Source organism: Oryzias melastigma, linkage group LG11 (genome assembly GCF_002922805.2).
Source record: "Oryzias melastigma strain HK-1 linkage group LG11, ASM292280v2, whole genome shotgun sequence".
NCBI classification, from domain to species: Eukaryota; Metazoa; Chordata; class Actinopteri; order Beloniformes; family Adrianichthyidae; genus Oryzias; species Oryzias melastigma.
Window position 1 is genome coordinate 2,927,888 of NC_050522.1, and position 20,499 is coordinate 2,948,386.

Here is a 20,499-nt window from a genome sequence, read left to right on the forward strand (position 1 = left end):
ATTTTTGATACATTAGAACATATGGAATATATCTGGATACTTATTTTAGCTTTGTCCCAGCCCATTACTAGTCCTTTAAAGAGTCCCAGAAGTTTTAAAGAGCTCACCTAAACGTCCAGAGCCAAGTTGAAAACTGTTGCATTACATTAGCTGCATTAAGCTACAATTAAATGTAAACTAGAGCCACAAAAACAAAAAAAGCATAATAACCACAACATTGCAGAGGTAGGACAGATTTATAAAAAATATGACGTAATTTCGATCTGTGCATGTGCAGTAGGTGTAGGTAGGAAAGATTTATAGAACACCGGCATGAGAAAGCCACTGCTCTGTAACCAGTGATTGTGGCTTTTATTGCAGCGGGGAGCCCAGTGAAAGAATCAAAGGGGTACATACTAGGGCTGCCACGATTATTCGACTAATTGACGACTAATCGACTATTAAAATAGTCGACGAATAATTTGGTCGTCGAAGCGTCGTTTTTTTGTTTGTTTTTTTTTCCTTGTTTTGATCTTAAAACTACTGTTCTAATGCCGGATCTGCCATTCTCTTTGTCACACATGCACAGTGGTGCTAATCCGGTCAGCAGTGATGTCACAGGAAGTTCTCGGTAGTCTCATAACAACACGCTAGCTCGAAAATGTGGGAAACATAAGAAAAATAAAAGAGGAAAAAGTGTCAAATGTAATTTCTGCAAGACAGAACTTGTGTTCCATGAGAGCACTATGGCGATAAATGATCACCTGAAGATGAAGCATGTTGAGACGGAGTTTGATCACGCTGAACAGAGAGCTTCGTCTAGCTAAGCTAACATCGGTGCTAACATCGGCTAGCGCTGCCGCGGCTGTCATTACTGCGCTGTTTGGAGATGAACCAGAAGATCTGCAGCAGATCCGTGTCTACGGCGCTTCTGTCTGCACAGTGAACGTTTCATAATCTGCGCTCTTCTAACCAAACGCCGAGAGGACGGCGCGTATAATGAGTTTACACTGGAAATGAACCGCTCGTCCAAGGCTTCATTCATATTCCGCCGCGATCACATCGTTCCGTTTGAAGAGCGGATTATGAAACATTCACCGCGCAGACAGAGAGGCTGTGTGTCGGTACAGATCTGCTGCAGAGTTGTGGAACGATTTAAAACTACGAGTCCCAGAAGTGAAGGAGCTCACCTAAAAGTCCAGAGCTAAGTTTACCTGTGTAGCATTACATTATCTGCATTAAGCTACAAGTAAATGTAACTTAAAGTCACAAAACGACAACAAACAGCAAAACAACCACAACATTAAAGAAGTAACACAGATTTATGGGTTCTCCCCCAAACTGAAAATATGAAGTATTTGTCTGCGCATGTGCAGTGGATGTAGTGAAAGAATGAAAGAACTGTTGTACATTCTAACATCCACTGCTTTTCTCCCTTTTTAAAAATATAAATTTCCCCCTTTTTATTTATTTTCTTTAAAAAAGAATTTCAGGCTTTTATTAAGTTTTTCTGTAGTTGATTCATATTACCTCATTTGATTTAAGTCTTGTTTTAATACCAGAAACAAATGAAGGAGAAAAGCTGCAGATTCATTAAAAGATGAATAAACTATTGTCTTTATTTTAGTTAGAATATAGCTTAAAGACCTCAAGTTTAAAGATAATGATGGTTAAGATGAGTGTTTTACATCCAGTCGCCGCACGAACCGATTAGTTGATTAATCGCAAAAAATAGTCAGAGATTAGTCGACTATTGAAATAATCGTTTGTGGCAGCCCTAGTACATACTAACTAGGGCTGTAACGAGTATCCGGGTGCTCGGGTAATCACGATCTCCCGAAAATTCGAGTATGAATATTCCAGACGTCCAAGATTGCTAATTCGAGATCGTTATAATTATAATTTAATGTAGTTTTTTAGAGGGGCCCTACCATGATTTTCTTAAGCCTGTCAGAGTGAACAATATCCATATATACACTGCTCACAAAAATTAAAGGAACACTTTTTTATTGGGCCTGTCATGAATTGAATTAAACCTGTCTGATAATTTTCTGGTTGGTTTAGCGGCTAACGGCCTCGTTAATCAATTTCAGCTGTATTGGTGTTCATTGAGGGCTGCACGGTGGCGCAGTGGTTAGCGCTCTTGCCTCACAGCGAGAAGGCCCCGGTTCGAATCCCGGCTGGGACCTTTCTGTGTGGAGTTTGCATGTTCTCCCCGTGCATGCGTGGGTTTTCACCGGGGACTCCGGCTTCCTCCCACCGTCCAAAAACATGCTTCATAGGTTGATTGGTGACTCTAAATTGCCCCTAGGTATGAATGTGAGGGTGGATGTGTGTGTGATTGAGGCCCTGCGACAGACTGGCGACCTGTCCAGGGTGTACCCCGCCCTCGCCCTTCAGTAGCCGGGATAGGCTCCGGCGCCCCGCGACCCCGGAAGGGAAGAAGCGGTCAAGAAGATGGTTGGTGTTCATGGAATTAACAACAGGTGCACTTCAGTGGCAACAATTAGAAAACCCTCCAAACAGGACTGGTGTTACATGTGGAGGTCATTTCAAGTTTCTCCCTCTTGATCTTTTTTGGCTGGTTTTCCACTCGTGCTGATTTTGGCTTGATAATTATCTCTACTGGCAGTATGAGGCGATTCCTTAACCATGTTTTTTTTTAAGACAAGACACAACTGGAAGATATATGGTATTCTGCATCTAAAATGAAAGTTTTTTTTCACTGATTATAACTGGTAAAGGGATAAATTGAGTGTTGTGTTAGTCTGGGGGTGGAGCTGTCAGAGCAGATTCTTCCTAAAGGGAGCGGTTGGCATCGATCTTACGTCAGCACGTTTCACCCGCTGGTTTTCGTGGGTATGGGAGCTGCAGATGGGTATGCTGCTGCAGACAGTGCAGGTTTTTACAGGATTACTCTTAAATGCATGAACAGATCAAAATACCACTTCAGTGTTCTTTATTGAGAAGGAATGAACAGTAGAATGCATTTAAAACCTCGAAAAGTAGAATTTTCATGGTAGGGCCTCTTTAAGTTTACAAACTAAAACAAAGCCGAAAGAGCCGCGGTACTGCCAACGGAAGTAAACATCTTTGTGATGGTGAAGCTTCCGGTTTTCAAAGTAAAACTAGCGAGAGCTTTTTTCCGTTCAAAAACTGAGACTGAAGTTCCGCTCACTGACATAACTTCTGAAAAAATGAATTAGCTTTAACATCGGAGCTTTAGCTCCGATGTTTAAGTCAGGAAGGGGGCAAATAGTTTTTCACACCACTGTAGCTTAAACACTTTGTTTAAAGCTAATGATGTGTTTTACATCCAGTCGATGTGCAACCCGACTAATCAAAGAAATTAATCAGAGATTAGTCAACTACTAAAATAGACGTTTATGGCAGCCCTTCTCTTTACTAACGCATGTCCACCCCCTACAGTTGGAAGAGGCTTGGTGCTAAATGTTGAAGCAGTGCAAATCTTGTGTATCTTACTCCATGCTTTTAGTGTCAAGCTAGCTTCATACCGCCCTCTGCAACACGCAGGCGGCCACTTGCAATGAAAAGTCTATGTGACTGCACTTCGGGCTTCTGCATTCAAAACTGTCGCATTTACCCGTAGGTATGCAAGTCTTTACGAACTTTGGCAAATCAGGGACTTGAATTTATTAGTGATGTATGGATTTGTTTTATCTGGTGAACCTAGACACAATAAAGAGCCTCATGATGACTGAGTTTGTTTTTGGCCGAGTCCATGCTGCTGACATAATGGTAAATGGTAAATGGCATATACTTATATGGTGCTTCTCTACCTTCTTTAAAGGCCCAAAGCGCTATACAGTTATAGACACATTCACACTGATGGCCGCTCCACTGCTGACCACTGGTGCCAACCTTCCACCAGAGACGAGGTGGGGTTCAGTGTCTTGCCCAAGGACACTGACATTTGGGCGGGCAATCTTCTGATTAGAGATTGACTGCCCTACTATTGCACCATGGCCACCCCTGTTACCCTATGGCACATGTGTCAAAGTCAAGGCGGGGGGACCGGATCTGGCCCGCTGGGTAATTCTATCCGGCCCTCCAGATCATTTTATGTTGATGTTATCTTGTTCTGGTAACATATTGAAGAAAACTACAAAAAAAAACTACAATTATGGAGCCTGAGAGATGAGTTCTGATGATCTATGGCAGGGGTGTCAAACATACGGCCTGCAGGCCGCGTCCAGCCCGCCAAATGGTTTAATCCAGCCCAGTCATGAAGAGAAAAAATATAAGAATGTGGGGAAAAAGTTGCCACTATGGGAAGTAAAGGAAAAGAAATACCAGCATAACAAGAGATCAAGAAATAGACAGCATTTCTTTGCAAGTGCGTGCCACGTCTGGGTCAGATGCAGTTAAGTTCCCTACCAGCCTCGCCTCTGTTAAGTTACTATTAAAATCATCAGGTAGCCCAGCCCAGCTGAGATCAGAGGGATTGAATGTGGTCCTTGAACCAAAATGAGTTTGACAAACCTGCCCTATGGTTACCCTTATCTGCCAAATGCAAAGATGCTAGCAATGAACCAAACCGGTTCTATTTCGTGCCTAAATTACAAGATTTGTGCCACATCATCATTTTGCACCATGGCACTTTCAACTGTAGGTGGCTGATATGCAGAAATAAACAGTAGAAGAAGAAGAAAGCCCCTCCCTGTTTGTCCAGTGTAAACACCATGGACAAAATGCACGTTCAAGAGTGCATGTTCTTGAACGTGCCCAGTGTGTCCATACTGGTATCCTGTATATAATGCAATCACTTAAAGGGTTAGTAATGGGGTTGTGGGTCATTTTCGGTGTTAACTGTGTTTCGCCTTATATTTACCATTTCCAAATGTTTTGGCGTGTTTTGAGCAACAAATATTGAAATAAAACGGCATTTTTGAGGCCAAATTTGGCAAACCTGTCTCTTCCGGGTAAAAAGCTCCGTTTTGGTCACGTGGTGCGTGTGACGTCAGAGGGGTCAATATAGCAAGATGGCTTCTCCTTTGCGTGTCGGAGCTAGCGATAGCGGCGATATTTCAAGGTCCACAATTCTGTCTTCAGACTCAGATTGTGGAAACATTTGTTCTGAAAGTGACGCTGATTCAGAGGCGCCGGGTGTTTGTGGTTTGAGGACTGTAAAGCCCTATCAATTTGAGCCGGCAGCGCGGAAAGTAGGAGCTCACTATTTGGCAATGACGCTGAGAATGCCGATGAAACTGAAAGCTGTCCGTTTATCAGAGCCATGCTCGAAGCTGGAAGACGTGGAGCATCACGTGAAGCTTTATTTACAGATCGGAACCTTTTGGCGACTCTAAATCAAATCATCAATGACGCTGACTATCCGGGTCGGTAATGCAGAGTTTCATATGCAAAATAAAGAGCTTAGAGACATGTTTGCAGGACCGTCCGCCACTTTATTATTATTTATTTATTCACTTATTTATTCACTTTATTCACATACCCAGAAGCTCTTTCACCACCTTACTGCATGTCTCTGACATGCGCAGAAACCAAAGGAGAATGTAAACAGTGCTCCGTACGCCCCGTTCTCCACATGAATCGTCCCGTTTCAACACACAACAACAACAGGGGATGACAACAGTCTGTCACGTTAGCTAAGTACACTGAAAATTCCGAAAACGATTCCTCTTCAGATGAAAGCATCACACAGAAATGAATGAGATCTGATCTTTCACGGAGGAAGAAATGACTGGTGGACCGCTGCGAGTGTCGATGGTTTCATCAACGGATCTGCAGAGATCCTGCAAGCCACCATCAATGATTAATAAACTGCAAATCAAACAAAGAAACTTCCAAACATGTGCAATGTTTTAAACATTCAGTTTACCTGTTGAAATCAGAAGCTTTTCACAGTTTAGTCGGTCTGGTTCTGCTCACAGTGTTCATTCACAATAGGCTCATTTCGATTGTAAATCTCGTAAATTTACGACTTTAAAAATTATTTTTTTTTTTTTTGGTGGCCCTAATACTCCGTCGGACCATAACACCGACGTTTATAGAATTCAACTTTGCAGCAGCGCACCCACATACATGTATCTGCAGACACCCTGGGTCCGCCTGCATTCTGCTGCTGGCGCTGTCTCACTCATGTGACGTCAACGGGTCACGTGACCCAAATCGAGCCGTTTCTGAAGCAGGGCGAAATGCGAGTGTGATTTGTCGTTTAATTTGTCAAATTTTACAAAAACCTGCGTTTGTCAACGGTAATTATTTGTTATTTTTGATACATTAGAACATATGGAATATATCTGGATACTTATTTTAGCTTTGTCCCAGGGCATTACTAACACTTTAAAGTTGTTGTATCAACCTTACATGAACCTGAGTAGATCTACCCCTGAAACTCCTCACAGGACCACCCTCCTTCAGCAGCCATGGCCACCATTGTGATGGAGAGCATTGGGCGAGTGTTCATCAGCCTGCAGCAGATCCGACAGCTTCCCCAGATGCTGACCGAAGCCGCACCCTCCATGCCGGGTACCTTGAGGGACACCGAGGTCCCCTTCTACTTCAGGGAGCGGTACGTCCACTATGGCTACAGACCTTTGGAGCAGAACTGGCGCTACTACTTTCTGTCCATGTTCCAGCGCCACAACGAGACCATTAACGTGTGGACTCACCTGCTGGCCTTCCTGGTGTTCCTGGTGAGGTTTCACCAGCTCTCTGAGATGGTGGATTTTGTTGGCGACTCTCATTCGTGGCCTTTGCTCATCCTGGTCGTGTCATCTCTAACTTACTCCGCGCTCAGCGTGGCGGCTCATTTACTGGGGGGTAAATCTGAGCTATGCCACTACTGCTTCTTCTTCCTGGACTACGTTGGGGTGGCACAGTACCAGTACGGCAGTGCTGTGGTTCATTATTACTTTGCTGTAGAGGAGGATCTGCACCAATTGGTGGGCGGGATTTTCCTGCCTGTTGCTGCCCTCCTCAGCTGTCTGTCCTGCCTTGGGTGCTGCTACGGCAAATACTGTAACCACAGCCTGCCGCCGTGGGTTCGTAAGGTATGCCAAGTGGTGCCTTCAACGGTGGCTTACGTCTGGGACAGCAGTCCTGTGGCATGGAGACTGTGGGCGTGGCCCAGCAACGATCCCGCCGTCATCTACCACTGCGGACAGGTGGCTTTCTTTCTCAGCTGTGCCTTCTTCTTCACTGTCCCCGTGTTGGAGCGCTTCCTGCCAGGGCGCTGCGATTTCCTGGGCCACAGTCATCAGGTGTTCCACGTTTTGCTGAGTTGCTGCACATGGTGCCAGATCCACGCCTCTTACCTGGACTACGTGGGTCGCCGGGCGCTGTACCTGCGGCTTCATTGTAGCTGGGAGGCAGCTTTTGGCGTGGGGCTGTATGTGGTCACCTTTGCTGGCTGCACCGTCATTGCAGCTGTGATGCTGCAGAAAGTCAAACATGTTCTCAACGCCCAGACAAAATCCAAATGAAAATCAACAAATGGAGGATGAGCAACCTGAAAGCTTATTGGTCAAGGAGTCTTACAAAAAAATGTCTCACTTTATCTTTTGGTACTAAAGATTCATGAATTAAACTTTATTGCTGTTTAAAAATAATGTAAATTAGATTCGGGTAAGTCTAGTATTAATATGAAATAACCTGAGATTTTGGTGTTTTAGGATAAACTGATGTCTGTTGACGCTGAATCTGTCGACCTGCTGAACACGCAAACATTTCACAGCTCAAAATAATATTTTCACTCAATATTCTTCTCAGAAAGTTGATAAAAACAGAATGGAGTGGGTTCATTATGCTGTGATTACTTAAAGGTTTCAGATAAATCCAAAAGTATCACCCCCCCCCCACACACACACACACACTCACACACACACTTTTAGTCTAATAAAATAATTGCTTTTGTCACATTAAAACATTTTCAGTAAATGAAAGAAACCCTTTCTTTTTAGCAGACACTTTAAACTTTTACAAAATATCAAAAAGTTCAAAATGAACTTAGTAATTCACTTAAGATTATTAAAAATTGTTATTATTAAAAAAGGAATCTGACTATTCTTGATGGGATTTCCTTGTTACAGAGTTTTGAGCAGATTTTTTTCTTTTCAGGTGTAAAACTCTTGAAAAGCTGCTAGAATGTACACGAATGTACAACTTAAATTTACTATTAACTTTAGTACTGTTTTAATACTAAAGTCACTGTTTTTCAATGTCTTTTTTAAAGGGAAAATTTGGCATTTAACTTAAGCGGGAGGTCAGATTTTTTTTCTACTTCCAACATTGTTGTTGGTAAAATTTCAGGTCATTATGAAAGTTTGGTTGTTAAAGATGTGAACGTGCAGTGATGTTTTTTTTATAAAATGTGTTTTTGTATTCCAGAAGGGATCTTAGGTCAGGGGGCGCCTGAACACAGCAGATACCCGCCCTGGTTCTTGAAGTGTTAGGTTTCTGTATGTGTGAATGACGTGGATTAGTCAAGGCAAGTGTTGTAAAAGCTGAGAGTTCATTTCTCCTGCTGAACACTCTTACAGAGAATGTACAGGAAGTTTAGCTGCTGAAAGAGGAAGTGATGAGCCAACCCTTGCCCTCGAATGATCCAAACAGAGAAGGCCTCATGCATGTTAAACAGGAGCTTCATGCCGCACCACAAGAACATTCTGCTCCAGCATTATCTGAAGCGGCGCGGCCTGATGACACCTGCAGAACACGGAGCGAGGTTTGGTGATTGTCTAAACAGGATGCTGAACCCACATACAGCTGAGGAGACCTGCAGGCTGATGGAGGAGCTGGGAAGACGGAGAACTGAGGCTGTCGGTTATTACAGCCATGAAAGGGAACCCAGATGACGGCAGAGGAGCTGTGTCATGAAATAAATAGATTTCCAAATTCAAGACCTCATAAAAGTGTTGTATGAAGAAGTTTTGTAATAGAAACATGGTTTGTTCTCCAGACTTCCTTACAGAGGCAAGGCAAGGCAAGTTTATTTGTATAGCACATTTCATGTACAGAGACAATTCAAAGTGCTTTACATAAAACATTAAAAGAAACAATCAAAAGAAATAGTAAAAATGTCATTCATCATCATTCAAATCATTAAAATAAAATTAAAAGAAAGTAAAAAGATTTTAATTTAAAACAAGCATAGATAAACAGTGCGGACGTAAACTTTTGAATACATATTAATCAAATGCAACTGACAACAGGTGAGTCTTTAACCTGGATTTAAATACACTGAGTGTTTCAGCAGATCTAAGGTTTTCTGGAAGTCTATTCCAGATCTGTGGAGCATAGAAGCTGAATGCAGCTTCTCCATGTTTAGTTCTGACTCTTACAGAGGATCAAATAAGAGTTCACCAGTAAATCTGACCTGAGGATTGGAGTCAGACGGTTCAGTTTCCCTCTGATCGGCCATCACTGACTGACATATCAGATTATCTTCAATGCCTCGTAGCATCACTTTGTTGCCAGTCTGTTTTAGAGGAGCCTTAAGATTAAATCGAAGCTTTATTTTTGAGAATGTGTCTGATTGTAGCCTTCTGATTGTTTTTCATGTTACATGCATGTGCTAAACTCCCGCACTGTGGTCGTCTCTGCTTCTGTTCCATTGGAGTTTGAAGTATTAAACTTTTGACAGAAAATTCTTCAGTGAGTTTGTGTCTTATACTAGGTGGAGCGACCCCTGAAGGGCAGAAAACTGCAGCTGTTATAGAGCATGATGAAGCATCACCTTCAGAAGAGACTGTTGTTCCATCACTGAGAAGACAGAGCAGGAAGAGGAAAGGAGCAGGCTGTCGACGTCTGCAGAATAATACAAATCTATATGGCGTGAAATTTCTGCCAAAAGTTTCCCATGAGCATGTATCGAACTCCACGCGCGATGAATCTTCCAGAGGCAGAATTCTGCCTCCATGAGCGCTCCTGTAGTCCTGCGCGCTCCTGCCTGAGTTTGTCAAACAAAAAAAAGGAAACCTTGGTGTGATTGGACACTTTTCTATTGACCCCACCCCGTTACCTTTGCTAGGGCAATACTAATGCTATAACTGATCTGTGTATCATTCATTTTCAAAGTAAAACAAACAATAAAAATTACTATTTTTAATACAATTATTTTCTAAACTATTATAAAGAAACAGATAAATTATGTTTGTTTGTATTAAAGTATTAAATTGAAAACGAATCAAAGATCTTTTAAATTTAATATTTAAGATTTCCAACACCCAACTACTTCCGCTCCACCCATAATGAACGTTTAGTGGCTGATTTCTCCTTCAGAAAAATTGAAAAATTTCAAAAAATGTGTAAAAGTTATAAACTCAGAAATATCCCAAAACCTCAATAAGTGTCAAATCAGCTAAATAAACTAGCACGTTGCTAAAAGGATAGCTTAGTTCAGAATTGGCCCCCAAAACCCACAGTGGACGCCAAATTAGCCAAAAAGCCAACGTGTTGCTGAAATACTAGCTCAACTCAAAATTAGGTCTTTAAAACCTAATTTTTCGTTAAGCTAGTGGTTTTAAACCTCAGTAGATGGCAAATTAGCGGGAAAAAACTAACGCGTTACTAAAATTTTAACTGAACTTAAGAATAGCCGAAGAAACTCTAGTAGATGCTAAATTAGCTTAAAAAAAGCTTGCACGTTGCTGAAATTTAAACTTAACAAAGCATTCACACGAGTCTTAGCTGTAAAGCTAAAGATAACTCTCCATAAAGGATGGGAACACTTCAGCCTGAAAGCTCTGGAGGATTTCTCCTCTTCACATGCCTCAGTCTGAAGAAACTTGTCGTCTGTCTGTGGGGTTTGAGTTCACTAAGGCTTCTGCAGTGCAGAAATCCTTAAAACCTCCACCTTTGTCAGACAGTTTAAGTGGCTCCATGCAGCTGAATCTGCTGCACAGCAAACATGCCGCTTTGGTACGAAGAAGTGCGACGTGACGGCTCATCTTAACGACTGTTTCAAAGGGAAGCCGGTCTCCATGGCAACCTGTGGCACCGTCTCCTGCTGCCAGGCTTTGGCTCTGATTTAGATTCACTTGAGGGTCACATGGTAATTTGCAAAGCAGCTCAGACTGAGTGTGGTTGGCAGTGAGCAGTATCTCCTCTGAGAAGTCGGGGAGCTGAAGTTCTTGTCTGGATGGTCAGATTAGTTACAGAGGCTGCATCAAGAACTCTTCAATCAGACATGCGCTCTTGTTTTTAGGACCACAATGTTCTTTTTTCTCTGCAGTGCAGCCTGACCTGTTTCTGTATTATACGATTCCTCCAGTGGTGCATTCACAGAGGATTAAATACGTTATTTTGTCTAATGCAGTTTTTACATTTTTTTTATTTAGGCAATACAAAAAAAAAAAAAATTAACCCAGTAGTCTGTTTTTATTAAAGGAATAAAACATGCAAAAATGAGCTGAAATGTTGCAGAAGAGCAGAAGAAAATGAGGATCGACTTTTATTCTGAGCCTGTTTACATCACTCGTTTCAGCTCCTCTCTGCTCCTGATCAGATCAGAGCGGGCGGAAGACTGATCGCACAGATCAAACAGTTTATTTAAAGGACTCTCGGAGACTGAAGACAGCCCAAAGGCAAAGCAAAGGCTTAAACTCAGAAAGTCCAGGTTTGATGTAGGCCTGAGGCTGCTACCCAGTCAGCCACGCCAAGTGGGCCGCACATGGTTCAAAAGTGGGCAGAGAATGTGGGCCCCAATTGGGTTTGTCTGCAGTTCAGTGGTGGCCCCAGCTGTGTTTGCCCACATTGACTTTGCTGCCTAGGGACTGGATGCCTGGACAGCGACCCTCCTAGCTCTGCTGACTCCTGGGCGGCAGCACTTGCTTGCTTTGCCGGACCCTGGGCAGCGGAACTCGCTACGCTGTCCACCGGGCGACTGGCTAGCATAGCCACCTAAGCCAATGTGGACAAACACAGCTGGGGCCACCACGGAAACTGCGGACAAACCCATTTGGGGCCCACACTCTCTGCCCCCTTTTGAACCATGTGGGGCCCACTTGGCCTTGCTGGCTGGGTGGGAGAGAAAGAGCAAACAAACATGAAAAAAGATCATTCCAAACAAAGGAGTTTCAATAAAAGTTTCTGGTGGAGAAACTGTTTTTAAGGCAGTTTCATCAGGAAAGTAGAAGTTAAATCCAGGCAAAAACAGACGGTAATTTTAAGATAAATTTGGCAGGCAAAAGTCCAAAGTTGGATGAAGTTTTCATTCCGTTAAAAACCATCTGAAATCTGAACATGTTTGCTGTCAGTCACTGAAGTGCAGCTGCACTCGCTCACTGACTGATGAGGGAAGTGTCAGGCTGCATTTGCCACTTGATATCACTAAAAGAAATCTTTAAAGACCCACTTCAATCATCTTTTGATCTATTTTTAAAGCATTCCTAGTGGTCGTTTAATTATGACAATGTTTTTTTTAGTCAAGATATAAAAGCCTATGTTGTTTTCTAGGACATAGTTTCTGTAGAGCAGCAGGAGTTCAATGGAAAATTTCCTCTGACTTGTGGGCAGGACCATTGGTGGGGAGTAAGCCCCTGCTCATTTCCCATCATTCCTTTATTTACACTCTCCTGTTAGCTTACAGATTATGACATCCCCAAGCTAACATTAGCGGTGCAACAAAATGGCGAGCAACAGGGCCGGATCTAGTCAGCCCCTGTTGGGGGTGCAAACAGAATATTGGGGGGGCAAGTTTGGGGATACTAAGTGGTTGCAGTGTAAGATCCGCCCAAGCCCCTGCATCCTCAGTACCCAGGCCTAATCAACACAGCGCCCCTACTGATTGGAGTGAATGAAACTGTTGAGGAAAAATGAGTTGACGTAATATGAAAAATCGGACTCTGCTAAGTGCTCAGAAGGGTCTGTTTATTCATGAATAAAGTCAAAGAATATTCCAGCGTAACCAGTCAGATTTTGTTGAAGAAGCCCCCGATTCTCTGTTTTCTCCCATCTTTATACCCGAGCGTATGTGACCAGTAGCACAGCACACACACCACCATCAGTGGACAACAATCGTTCTTTGGCAATCGTACCAGAAGAACCTTCGTCAACACCAGGCGATCCAACACCACATCTGGTTTTCTGTCTGATCTTTCCTGGAAACCTTTGTTAAACCATTTATTTTGGACACTTGTCTGGACACTGGAATTGAGAAATGTCACGGCGACCTAGTACCTACTCCAACTCAAAGTCTGAAACATTAGCTCATATTCCTTGGACTAAATAGTCAAAAGCATCATTAATTCTGGAGTTCACTTTTGGTTATAGCTTTGCATGTTCCATCAGGAACCCCAGGCCGAAATGGAGCAACTCCTTTTCCTAGTCCAGAGGGTGCTGTTAGTCCTCCAGTCGGTAGGGGCGCTGTGTTAAAAAAAAGCCTGGGCCCTGAGAATGCTGTCCTGAGAACGTTTTTGGGTCTCCGTGCCTGCAGGAACACCCTTCTCAAACAGCGTATTTGAAGGTGAAAAAAGAAAAATTAAATACTCTACCAAATCTCACAAGGAGGATTTCTATCAAGTGCTTCATGACTCATTGCGATATCAGAGTTATCCAGGTGTACAGTTTTGATCCAGATTCCAGCGCAGACGAGGAAAACAAAGACCTTCATGAATCTATTTGTATATAAATGGTTGATCAGAATGGAGCAGAGTGGGAAGACTGCAGCTTATCATTGTAGATTCTACATGTCAACTACAAGCTTTTTCCAACAGCCTTTTTGTCTGCTCCTGATTCACAACAATTTGTAAAAACAAATGCTCAGAAAATACAGCTATAACCTTATTTTTTTTTTAAATATGTCCTCCAGCATCAGAAAAATGCCACAAGAGCATTTCAAAACAACATTTGCATCCGAGTGGGTCTTTAAATGCAGCTCTTCTTTGTTTTGCCTCACATGCCTTCACAAACCCACAGCTGACTGGTTTGATTTTTGAACAAAGCAGAAAGTTTTAACAACACTGTTCTGTAATCAGGTACTTTTCAGAGAAAGACATATCACGTGAAAAACTTCTGTGTACAAACTTGTAACCCCTATAAGAGCCACCATGGGTCAAAGGTTTAGAGTCACAGGAACTGTTTGAAAGATTTAGCATCATTTATGAAATCTCTTCTTTACTTTCAAGCTTTTGGAATGGATACTGCAGGAAGAAAGTAATTATGTCTAAATAACTTACAGAATCACTGGCCCTGTCAAAGAAGCTTTTGGTGTAAAGCACAGAGTCCCTCTGCTGCCCTCTGATGTTACCAAAGGCTCACTGCGCCGAGGAGGTAAAGTGTGTTTTCCAACAGGCCTGCTCCCTTCAGTGTGAAACTGAGAGCAGCTTATTGATCCCACTCGCAGCGTGGATATATATTTCCCTCTCTCGGGGCTTTTGCTGTGTGTGCTGCTGTAGCCTGACCCAGTATTCAGCAAATCCCCTGCATCAGCCGAACTGTTGGACTCTCTCCCACATTCTGCCCGTCTGCCTCTCAATGGGAGTCACACAGTCTGCTTCAACTCCCGTAATTCAATTTCTTCTCAGCTCAGCGAACCCAAACGAGGCTCAAAATACCTAAAGCTTCTGTGCAAACAACCTCACTCCAAGAGCTGTCTCAGTCTGGAGGGGCACACATGAACAGGAGATCTACAGAAAGTTAATGCTCTGCAAACTACAAAGTATACAGGAAGAGTTAAAGATCATTCAAACTGTTAAAAAACCATGAAACACCCAGAAAGAAAAGCAAAGCTGAGATGTGAGAGCTGTGTGACCTCATCCTTCAGCACAGGGGTGTCAAACTCCATCGCTCAGGGGGCCAAAACCCGAAACACGCTGAAAGTTGTGGGACGAACAGGATAAACTTTTATTGAACACATGAGAACTAAACTTTTAAAAAGCTTTTTAGCAGTTAAACGATTAGCATCTGCATTTAAGGGCAAATTCAACCAAATTATTAAATTTTGATTTTTGGATACTTGGCACCACTGATAGAAACTGATAGAAAACTCTTACTCAGCTGGTTTAGACACAGTCCTAAATTCAAAGCAGGGCAATTAGACCAAACAGTTAAACAGTGGAACTAAAAAGTATTACGGTCTCTCCTAAAATAATGGAAAACTAATGAGCTTTCAGCAATTACAAGAACAATATGATTTAGATAATAGAGGGTTGTTAAGGTATCTAATAGACTACTATACAAAACAAATGAAACCAAATCCAAGCAAAGAATCATCTGGTCTCATTAGGGTAGTGAAAGATGTCTATGAGCATATCAGAGTAATTTCAACTTTTTACAAATCACTTGAAGATAGTAGACAAGAAACAACTATTTATATTAAAAAAGAAATGGGAAACTTGAGATGAAAACAAATCTAACAGAAAACGTTTGATTCAGTCTATGGAAAGTACATCGAACTACAACACAGTCATCTGGGTGGAGGGAATTCAGCTGGAAAAGTTTGGTACGATTCTTTATCACACCAAAAATCAAGAGTAGACAAACTCCAACTCCACAGGAATGCTGGAGGGGTGTGGGGAAAGAGAGGCACATCACTAACATATTTTCTGGGGGTGTAACAAGCTAAGAAAATACTGGGACGGAAGTGAAAGAAACCTTCAACTTAGTTTTGGAGATAATATTCCAAATACCTTCCTTGATATGTACCTAGGAAACATGGTTGACACGGTTCAAAAGGAAGATATGTATTTAGCAAAGATTATTTTAGTTGCAACAAAGAAAGCTATAACAAAATGCTGGTTACAATCAGTGATGGGTAAGTTACTTTGAAAAAGTAACTGATTACTTTACTTTCGGTTCTGGATGAAACTGTAATGAAAATACTTGACTTATTATTCATTTTAAAATGTAATTCACTACTCGTTACTTTACTTTACTTTTCTGGTGGTGTACAAATTCTCAAGAAAAAACAGCAATTAACTAGATCCTCTTGTCTTTCATTCAAATTGTTTTTAAATCAATGTCCTCGTGGAAACTATATGAACATGGTTTAAGACTGACTTCATTAGAAATCAGACAGCAGTGTGAACAATGACACAAAGTTACAGCATGTTGTCTATGCTACTGATCAAAGAGAGATGAGGGAACAACTGTTACATCTAAATAAATTTATTAAATCTGAAACTAAGTCTATTGAAAACATAAATAACTGTTTAATGCCTCCAGCAGTTTCTTTCTCCTCCTCAAATGCAGAAAGTCATTCTACGGTAGGGGGCGGGGCTAGAGATGATGATTCCAGCTGTTCTGTGAGGACTGGCTTCATTCACTAAAAAACATCTCTTTCAGCTTACAAGTACCTCTTCAAGTTGTTTTGTTGCTTCATTATAATCAAAAATGTAATGTTATGCACAAAATGAATTACTATTACCACTACTAATAATGTGTTTTTATTTATGAATGTTGATCATATATATAGGGCTGCATGGTGGCATGGTGGTTAGTGCTCTTGCCTCACAGCGAGAAGGCCCCGGTTCGACTCCCGGCTGGGACCTTTCTGTGTGGAGTTTGCATGTTCTCCCCGTGCATGCGTGGGTTTTCACCGGGGACTCCGGCTTCCTCCCACCGTCCAAAAACATGCTTCATAGGTTGATTGGTGACTCTAAATTGCCCCTAGGTGTGAATGTGAGAGTGTATGTGTGTGTGATTGAGGCCCTGAGACAGACTGGAGACCTGTCCAGGGTGTACCCAGCCTTCGCCCATCAGTAGCCGGGATAGGCTCCGGCACCCCCGCGACCCCGAAAGGGAGGAAGCAGACAAGAAGATGGATGGATGGATGATCATATATAGATGCTTTTATTTCTTAACTTCAGATAAAATGTAATAAGAATAATGATAAAATGACTTCTATTACCATTCAACTTTTGACTTAATGCATTTCTGTTTTTTTAATATAAAGTGAAACAACTTATTGCTGTAGCTGTCTCTCCCTCGTGCACATGGGCGCTCCCTAAGCAGCTGCAAGTGTAGCGAGCTATCGCCCCTCCCACTTATGCTCAGCACAAACCATTAATCGTGCAGACCATTGACTTTAGACCAGAGGTCACCGACCTTTTTGAACCTGAGGGCGACTTCATGGGTACTGAGTCATATGAAGGGTTAGCATTATGAAATAACACATTTGGCTTAGTTATAGTTAGTTATACATGATTAGTAATAATAATGATCCTCCTCTATGTAAAGACTCACCATAATTATCAACAATTACAACAAGCTAGGAAACAGACGTCAATATTCAGCACTTTATTTATCTTAGTAATTGTTATATTTTCAGATGATCATTTATATCACTACATTTCATGGGGAAATGACCCATTTTCACTATGTTGTTCCATGTTTATCAATTATGTAATGTTAGGGAAAAAAAATCGACTTACACATTTTTAAACTAATCTTGTCACATTTTATAACTAATGACCAAATCTGAACTGGAGTAGGTCAGAGGTCACCTAAATTGATCTAAAGTTCATGTATCATGACTTATTTTTAAAACGTTTTCATTTTTAAATCTATGTAAATTCAAGTGTCATTTGAAAAAGAAAATAGCAACAGAATAAAATGTAATTTTTTCAAGTGAGTTGTGCTATTTTTAGAAGAAACCTGGGGCACCTTGTGTGGTCCTTGAGGGCTACCACGGGCACCACGTTGGTGACCCCTGCTCTAGATCATTTACAGTCAAGGTGCAAACTCATATTGACAGATCACGTGCAGCTCAGTGTGAAGGACAAAGGAAGAACGGGTAAAAGAATAAACATATGAGACTCCAAGAAGGAGCTCGTGTTGCTGCGGCTCTGAGGGTCCGACACTAGGATAAGAAGTCTCCTCCGGTCTCCTCGCTGCTTCTCAAATCTTTCTTGGATTTTGGATTTAGGCGCTGTGATTACAGCACTCAGGGCGTGTCTGGACTTTGACCATAACCCCCACTCTGCAGTGGAATGCGCGTGAATGAACTGGTTGCTTTTTTTTTTTTTTCTCCATTTCGTTTCATTTAGCTAAGAGAAAACATCAGAAACTTCAAAACTGAAGTAACGGAGTAACAAGGGTTTCTGCAGTCCAGTAATTGTAATTAATTACCGAAATTTGAACAGTAATTCGTTACGTTCCTCCATTACTGACAAAAGTAATTAAATGACAGTAATTCGTTACTTTGTTAGGCTCCGGCACCCCCGCGACCCCGAAAGGGACAAAGCGGTCAAGAAAATGAATGAATGACTGAATGTAATCCGTTACCCCAACACACAACCAGAGCCTCCTCCACAGCAGGACTGGATTGGAGGAGATATCAGGTATGGAAAAAATGACATATATCCTTATGCTAAAGAGAGATGTAAATGAGAAGTGGAATAAGTGGAAGCAATTTTTGAACAACACCAGCAACCCCTACAAAACTATGTGAAACATTTGCAAACTTCAGACCGTATTACATACTTTTCTGTATTTTCTTTTTTACTGATTTCCTTTGTTCCTTTTTCACTTGTTTTTGTTGTCAATGTGATATTGTTTGTTGTTGTATGATCTAAAATTAATAAAAAATAAAGTTACCAAAAAAAAAAAAAAAAGAACAAAACTTTTAAAAATTAACTTTTTTTCCCTAATTCCTCTACAGTCCAAAACCGCACAGGAAACTGAGCCAAAGTCATCCATCTTCTGGGCTGCTTGTCCCTTTCGGGTCACGGGGTGCTGGAGCCTAACCCGGCTGCTGATGAGTGAAGGCAGGATACACCTGGACAGGTCACCCGTCTGTCGCAGGGCCTCAATCACACACATACACTCCTTTCACTACTATTGGGACAATTTAGAGTAACAATGAAGCTATGAAGCATGTTTTTGGACGGTGGGAGGAAGCCGGAGTCCCTGGAGAAAACTCACATACACGGGGAGAACATGCAAACTCCACACAGAAAGGTCCACTTGGAGGTTCTGGTTCAGATCCCCCAGCCGGAATTTGAACCGGGGCGCTTCTTGCTCTGACGTAAGAGTGCTAACCACTGCACCACCATACAGTCACTGAGCCAAAGTGATTAATAAAGGAAAAACAAACATTTAACAAAAAGTTGTGCACTTTCCTCTTAAATTTAAAAGCAGATAAAGATGTAAAGCAAGCCAAAATGAAACACCATCTCCTGTTCCTAATTTAACTTCAGAATAAGATGCAGATTTAAAAAAATGTTGCTTTAGTGTACATTTCTCTAAATAATTTGTATTTAAAACCTTTTTAAATATTTTGAAAAATCAAAATATCAATATTGAAGTAGAAAAAACAAATCCACCCCCCCCCCCCAGACAGAATAGAAAGTACATGTACATGACAATATATTTCACAAAAGTCTATTTTGTGATTTACAATTTAAATCAAGATTTATCAATTAATATTTCTGTCCACATTTATGAATTTTATTTCATAGTAGAGCTACAATGGAACCTGGTGCATATTATGTAATAGTTTAACAATCAGGTTCTTGTATATCAATAAGATCAAATTTTGATTAATTGATCAGCTACTCAAGTAGTTGTCAGATGCTGTGTCTTATATTTTCACAGATGATTAATTCATAATTTAGGTTGCTTAATCTGATGAGTTTTTATGAGATGAGCTCATTCACAGTCATTTTTGTTTATCTTTTGGTTTTTAGACTGTCTTCAGAACAATCACTGCGTGAAAAGAGCCAGAATCTGTAAATATCCTTTGGAGATACTTCCTTAAATATCAGAAGAATCTTGACCATTTCTGGTACATATTAAAACATGCAGCATATCTGGAGATATCTGGGCTGACGATACTGACACAGGACATATAGTGTGTCAGGATACTAGTTGTGTCTTATTTAGGTCATATCCAAGTTTGGACTTGCAGTCATATCTGGTGATATCTGGTGTCAGTATACTGAAAAATGTCAGAATCCTGTCATGATGACCTGCAGCTCAGATATCATAGGTATATTAACCTCAGAAATCAACACATTTGATGACCTGCATGGGTGAAATCTGGAGATATCCTCACCTCAGATATGATGGGTATACTGACTTCAGAAAATCAATTTGACTAAAATCTGTACATATCCTGACTTTGGATATCACTAGTATTGGGATTTGGCCTGAATATGACATTGTGTCGTATCTGATGTTCGGAGAATCTCAACTGCAGATTCTATCAGAATAAAAGTGTCCCATACTCGGAGTTGATATGCGAAGGACGTGAACTCAGAAACTGTCATGGTCGGAGCATATCCACCATGGATATCACCAGACATGGGTTACTTTTGAAGATATCCAAGGAAAAATATCTCCGGATTTTGGGGGAGGGGGGTTGCGCAGTGAATATTTAGCATAAATGTAAGATGAGGCTGTGAGCAGGACCAGGGAAATAATGTACATTGATGAATTTATTATGACTAATTTAATTAAATGTACTGCAACATTTTACACTGATAACTGACTGAGACAAAATGTAACATTAAAAAAGACTTGAAATGGTCGTTAGTAACATTGGTTCGTACTCATCTGCAAATCACATGTGTTGTGAGATGTGTGTGTGTGCTCCGA

The 20,499-nt window shown here is 41.4% G+C and overlaps 1 protein-coding gene across 1 annotated transcript in view; it reads left to right on the forward strand.

Annotated features, from left to right (window-relative positions):
- paqr7a (progestin and adipoQ receptor family member VII, a) overlaps nucleotides 1-8,014 on the forward strand; it is an 11,250-nt gene extending 3,236 nt beyond the window's left edge. Inside the window, exon 2 of the mRNA XM_024257938.2 lies at nucleotides 6,366-8,014. Within this exon, the coding sequence (XP_024113706.1) occupies nucleotides 6,387-7,445 (1,059 nt within the window). The 5' untranslated portion in view covers nucleotides 6,366-6,386 and the 3' untranslated portion in view covers nucleotides 7,446-8,014. The remainder of the gene's footprint in view (nucleotides 1-6,365) is intronic.
- The last annotated feature ends 12,485 nt before the right edge of the window (nucleotides 8,015-20,499 follow it).